At 41.9% G+C, this 6,214-nt stretch overlaps 1 protein-coding gene across 3 annotated transcripts in view; it reads right to left on the bottom strand.

The window, feature by feature from the left end:
- Positions 1 to 429: 429 nt before the first annotated feature.
- The window catches only part of TAOK3 (TAO kinase 3), a 186,428-nt gene continuing 180,643 nt past the window's right edge, over positions 430 to 6,214 (bottom strand). For all 3 annotated transcript variants that reach the window (XM_022598028.3, XM_022598027.3, XM_089894505.1), the window contains 2 exons: positions 2,800 to 2,982; positions 430 to 1,800 (listed from right to left, as the gene is read on the bottom strand). In XM_022598028.3, coding sequence (XP_022453736.1) covers positions 1,639 to 1,800; positions 2,800 to 2,982 — 345 coding nt within the window. In that variant the 3' untranslated portion in view covers positions 430 to 1,638. The remainder of the gene's footprint in view (positions 1,801 to 2,799; positions 2,983 to 6,214) is intronic.

Below are 6,214 nucleotides of genomic sequence, written 5' to 3'. Positions count from 1 at the left end.
CATGTACATAAAGTTATTCTAATAAAACCTGACTATGAGGGGTGGGGGAATCTACTATTACAGTAGGATCATTTCAAATATTTGGTTATAATGTCTTCTTCATAGCCTGCTTTTCTTTAAGGTGCCTCACTTCTCTCAGCAATACATGGTCCTAGGACTGGTGCATTGTGGGTGCACGTGTGTGTGTGCACGTGCACACATGTGCCACCTTCTATTCTTAAGGGTAAAAAGGTGCAGTTGACCACTTCAGACAGTGCAACCCCATCTTCAGCCCTGCAGAACTTGGAAGATGCGGCTTTACCTGAAAATCTTGAATGGTTCTTCTTGAGGGGCCATGGAGAACAGCTTCTGGAGGGCAGCTCTCCCTCTGCATTAGGAGTTGATGAACCTAGAAGGGAAACTTCCTGCTACAATAACACAGCAAGGCAATGTGATGAACACTTTTATTTACAAATATAATTAAAAGCTCTGACAGTTATCATGCTCTTCCTTGGAACCTGAAAAATGTTTTGTTTTTTAAAGTGCATGCAAAAGAAGTAAAGCCTTTTTTTTTCCATCATTTTTTATTGTAAGAAAATACACAGTTTGAAAGTGTGAATAATGCAATATTTATGACCAAGATATGGGACTTAGGGAGGGGCAGGGAAATAAAGAAAAAAGATCAAGATGATCTGATTGAGAGACAGTGTTGAACTCCAAGTACTGAATTGGAAAAGGAGGGAGGTGGGGAGGACTGGGAGGAGGGAGTAAAAAAATTTGATCAGAGAAACAGTTAAAATACAATATGAAAATAAGTAATACCTCTCCTTAAATTCCTTCTATACACAAAATACACGATTTGCCAAAGCCCAATTTGTGCTACTGGGATTCTGTGAGCTCCTTAAGTGTATTCACATCCTCTGCAACAGCAGAAAATGATTATGATACAATCAGAATATGCTCAAGACAAGTTAAACTCTTGCCAGCAGGTTCTTAAAAATCACAAGATCTCTTCCCCCCACCCACCCCCCATTCCCCAAAAAAGTATTAATATGTCACCACTGATATGTACATCACAATTAGTTTCTGTAAAATGTATCAAATTTTCAATCTTTAATAAAACTTTGTTTTTTTTTAATTCCTGATGAATAAATACCAAAAAAATAAAATAAAATAAAATAATGCAGCAGCTAGTTAAGGTGTAAGGCTGCGGATATTGTGTCTCTCTCCCCCTTGGCATTTATTATTATTATTATTTTTTTTTTTTGCTTTACTTTCACAGATTGGTGGTAATGATTGCTTAAAGCAATATACATCCACTTTTTTGTTGTTGTTGGTTTATCGGTTTTGTTAAAACTGTCTCCAAAGTTTTCACTGAAACATTTTGAATCACATCGATACTGTGACGTGTACTATGAATAGAAGAGATGGCCAGGTTTCAGCCAGCACTGAAAATTGACACGGGAGGGGGGAGGAAGGGGGCCCCTGATGGAGTAAGAATAAACAGGCACTAGTCCGACACGATGTCAGTAAGAGTAAGAGAGAGAGAGAGAGTGAGAGCAACGCCCGTTAAAATGGGGAATGTGGTTTTGCAGGGTCTGAATTTTTTGTTTTCTTTCTTTTTTTTTTTTTTTTTGTAAATGGCAAAAAAATTTAATCTCATCTATAGTCCTCCTTAGGAAAATCTAATGTAACCAAATTCCCAAATCCCATTCTGAGGCTCTCCATGTCAAAAGTTTCAATCTCTCGCTCTTGCCTTTCCAATAGGTACTTTATTCTCTCGCTGCGTTCCTTCTGAAGGGCAGCCAGCTCTTCTTCAATCTGAAATAAGCACAATGAACAGTTCTTAATGGAAAGGAGTTCCCAACAGGCATATATATACACATAACATGCACACAGATGACACACACAGGAACTAAGAGTAAACTAGTCTGGGGCAGGCTGGGAGAGTCCTGTGATAAATGTTGTGTGTCTAATCCATCACATTTAAAACTTTCTCACAAGAATAAAAATGTTTGGGGCCACCTGGGGCCAGCACTGCCATTCTAGCAAGCCAAGCAGCTGGGCCGATCTAGGTCACTGTCCTGTCTCAGCAGGAGATGGCTCGGGAGAAGCTAAAAGACACTCAAGCACAATTAAGTTGTGCTGCTTTCCCAGAGAGAGCCCAAAGCCCCCTGGGTCATTAGCAATTTAGTTCTAGAGCAGGAAAATAGTCTCTCACGTTGATCTCTGGGAACTACCAGAAGAAAGCACGAATAACTGGTTAAGCAAATACATGCTTAACAGCTCTGAGATGCTTTATGACATCTTTTCTACTTCATATTCCTCAGCAATATCTAAAGCAATGAATATTTCAATTCTGATAACATTTATTATGTATGGCAATATCAGCCTCTCTTCATTTTAATTTTTTTTAAAGAGCCCTGCTGGTGATTTCTTTTGGTTTAGAAATAGCTGAGAATAAAAACCAAATCTGTATTTAGCCTCACGACATTTAGGGGCCACGCTATCAACTCACAGTACCTTTCATACGTCAAATCAACTACCCAGTAACCCATGAAGGTGGAAGGTTTCCGAGCAGAGTAATATAATAGAGAGAACTTTAGGCTGTGGGATCAGATTTATGCAAGTAACTTAATTAAGCCTTTTGAGCCTCAGTGTCCTGTCTGTGGAATGGGGACTATGCCTACCTCTCAGGGCACTAGGAGTATCAAAGCAGGTATGAGGGGAACAGCGCCTTTGTTAAATCGCCCGGTACACAGGCAGAGCCACGCCCGTCCTCTACCCAGCGGTACAGGACCCTTGACAACACGCTCATACCTTCTGCTCAAGATGTGCTCTGCGCAGAGACACCCTCTGCTCTAGCTTCTGGAGCTCACGTTCATGCTGTGCCTCTGTCTGCATCTTGATTTTGCTCTGGTAGGCATTGAGCAGCTCCATTTCTTGCTGGAGCTGTAGCCTCAAGGCCTGGCATTCTGCTTCTTGAGCCTCATCTAGCCGTAACTGCGGGTACAGAAGACATATACTGTGATTCGCTCCTACCTTACAGAACTTGGTGATTACTGGAAGATGCTTCCTTGTTTGGGCTGAAACAGGTCTCTCAGAAAAACAGATGCCCGGTGGGGGGTACTTTCAGAGTTAGGAATCAAAAATAGTACATTCTGCCCAATGGGCTACAAAGTTCTAAAAACACTTCCTTTTCTTAAAACATTCTTTCTTAAGAAAACAAAAACATTCTTAAGGAAACCTGGTTTTCTTAAAACCACACTAGCAGGAGTCAGGAAGGCTCCACACTCCGGTAATTAAGCCTGTGGGCTTTGGAGGCAGACTCCTGAGCTGGAATTCCAGCCCCACCATTCACTTAGGTGTGTTACCTCGGCAAGTTAATTAACATCTCCAAGTCTCATTTTCTTCATCTCAAGAAAATAACAATAGTTCCTATTGTCTAAGACTGGTATGAGAATTAAATGAAAGAATTCATATAAAATCCCAGGCATAGTTCTTGATGTATACCAAAGGGTCAGTAAATAGCTGGTGTTATCATTATTTTGACTAACCATTTCCATATTTACATATCTTTAACCCCCAAACCATTATACATTTAGATATCCTTAGCGCTAAAAAAAATGAGTCCAATCTCCATAACATTTGAGGAATACCACAGTACCATTACGCTCCTAGCAAGTAAAGTTGGTCCCTATAACATTGGCTTTACTTTACCCTTATGGCCAGCCATCTAAAACTCAAGTGGTTCAAAATTTCTTCCCCACAGAAGGTAGCCTTGATAATCTTACGGGGTGTATTCTGGTTTGAAGCAGTGAAATCCAGATAAAGTTTTTCCCTTGCTCCCTGTAGCACCTGTACTTTGTATTACACACCAGGATACTGATCCTGTGTGGGGGATGGACCAAGCCAGCCAGCAGAAATGCCAGCCTTTCAATGAGCACAGTTGAAGATTTAGGGCCATTAGCAGGACTGTGTTCAGGGATGAAGACCCTCCTGTCCCACCAGACTTGGTTTGGTCTAGATTTAGCAGGCCCTCAGTTCAGCTGGGAACTATGAGATTAGAACCCTTGAATTAGTCTGTCTACCCTGAGTATATCTGCATGTTTCCATTGAGGCCACTTTGCCAAGATACCTATTCTCCACCTTAGGCTGCTTTCCCTCTTCTGTACAATTTGTGACAATAACATTTCTTAATATCTCGATAGTTATGACTTTTTGAAATGTTATTAGAATAGTTTTAGAAAGTTATTTGCATAGTGTCTTATTTAGTGCTTTGGAGAAATATACTATGTCAAATGAACACAAAATAAATAATGGAATCATATTTCCAAGGTACTTTCTAATAATTAGCCCTAACCAGCTTTCACTAAAATCCACTAGAGAGGATGCTGCTCTTCTCATTTCCCAATGAGAGGTGAAGGGAGAAGAGACACTAGACACAATGAACAGCCAGTCTGCAGCAGCAACAGCTTCACAGATAAATGCCAAAGGGATTACTGGCTCCCAAGGAGATTGCTATCGATTCCCTCTTGATATGGGAGGTTTCTTACCAATAAAGGGAATGAAAGTCTATTCTTTTCTACTTGGCTTGGTTAATTGTTATGAGCCCTGGCCAAGTAGGTGAGAGGCTCATTCTACAGGCAATTTAGACCACTGAAAACACCCCCATCTTCTCTTATTTCTGGCATTCTATTATTAATGTCAGTAACTGTGTTATTCTGTACCAGCTCTGACTGTAAAGAAGTGCCAGTCTAGAAATCAGGGGATATTCCAGTATTTGGTATTCATCACCCCCCAAAGTTGCACATACCAAATCCATTAAAAAGTTTTATAAAAGTATAGGTAAATATCATGTCTGTTCCCTCTATTGGATTAAACGCAAGAAAAGGATGTGACAGAAGCAGCATAATGTAGTAGTGGCCAGGCATATAGGCTTACAGGGTCTCCCCAAACAGGGTTCAAATCGTAGGTCCACCACTAGCTACGTACCACTAAGTGACCCTCTAAGTCAAGAGCTGGTACACCATGGACCAAGAGTCAAATCTGGCTTGCTGCCTATTTTTGTAAATGAAGTTTGCCTGGAACACAGACACGCTCATTCATTTATATATTATCTATGACTGCTTTTGTACTACAATAGCTGAGTTGAGTAGTTGTGACAGAGACTCTGTTGGTCCACAAAGCCTAAAATATTTACCACCTGCCCCTTTACAGAAAAAGTTTGCCAACCCTTGCCCTAAGCAAGTGACTTGACTTCAATAAACCTCAGTTTCCTCACAGGTAAATTAGGGTTAAAAAAGTAACTACTTCAGGGCTTTCCTGGTGGCGCAGTGGTTGAGAGTCCGCCTGCTGATGCAGGGGACACGGGTTCGTGCCCCGGTCCGGGAAGATCCCACATGCCGCGGAGTGGCTGGGCCTGTGAGCCATGGCCGCTGAGCCTGTGTGTCCGGAGCCTGTGCTCCGCAACGGGAGAGTCCACAACAGTGAGAGGCCCGCATACCGCAAAAACAAACAAACAAAAAAAGTAACTACTTCAAAGGTCAAAGGGGTTTCACAAAAATGAAATAACACATAAAATTCAACAGTGCCTGGCACGTGGTAAGCGGGCAGTAAAGGACTGCCGTAATTATCATCTGTACTTTTATCTCCTCCCTGCCTCAGAAGGAAGGGTTATTTCTTTCCTTTTATTCAAGAGCAATCATGAACCTATACTCCTGATCCTGTTCTCTCGCATCTTATATAACAAACATTCACTGAGCACCTGTTGTATGCCGGGCATTGTAGCAGATGCTGAGAATACAAACATGAACAAAACCAAAATCCCATCAACCTTTACGTCCCTACCAACTCTGTCCCCTTCTCCTTACCTTTAACCCCTGTCTGCACTCCTCATTCTGTTCCTACACCTCCCCTTCTATTGCTCACAGGAGGGTCACTGATGACCACCCTGGAGGGGTCCTTATCTTGCCTGTCCTCCCAGCGACATCTGATATTGTGGACTGCCCCTTCCTTCCAGAACTCTCTAGTTTTCTGAGACACCACACCCTTTCGGTTTTTCCCTCCCTCTCCTCCTTTCCAGCTACTCCCTACCTTATTGGGCCATTACATGTGGGTGTTCCTCAGGACTTTGTCATGGGCGCTCTTCTCCCTCTAACTGCCCTTCCTAAGGAATCTCATCTATTCCAAAGGCTTCAATTACCATCTTTATGCAAATGACTCCCACATCTAC

This window comes from Delphinapterus leucas, chromosome 14 (genome assembly GCF_059928025.1).
Source record: "Delphinapterus leucas isolate spDelLeu-1000000601 "Yukka" chromosome 14, BTC_Dleu_Yukka2, whole genome shotgun sequence".
In the NCBI taxonomy this organism is placed as follows: Eukaryota; Metazoa; Chordata; class Mammalia; order Artiodactyla; family Monodontidae; genus Delphinapterus; species Delphinapterus leucas.
This window is presented reverse-complemented; position numbering and strand designations above follow the sequence as displayed.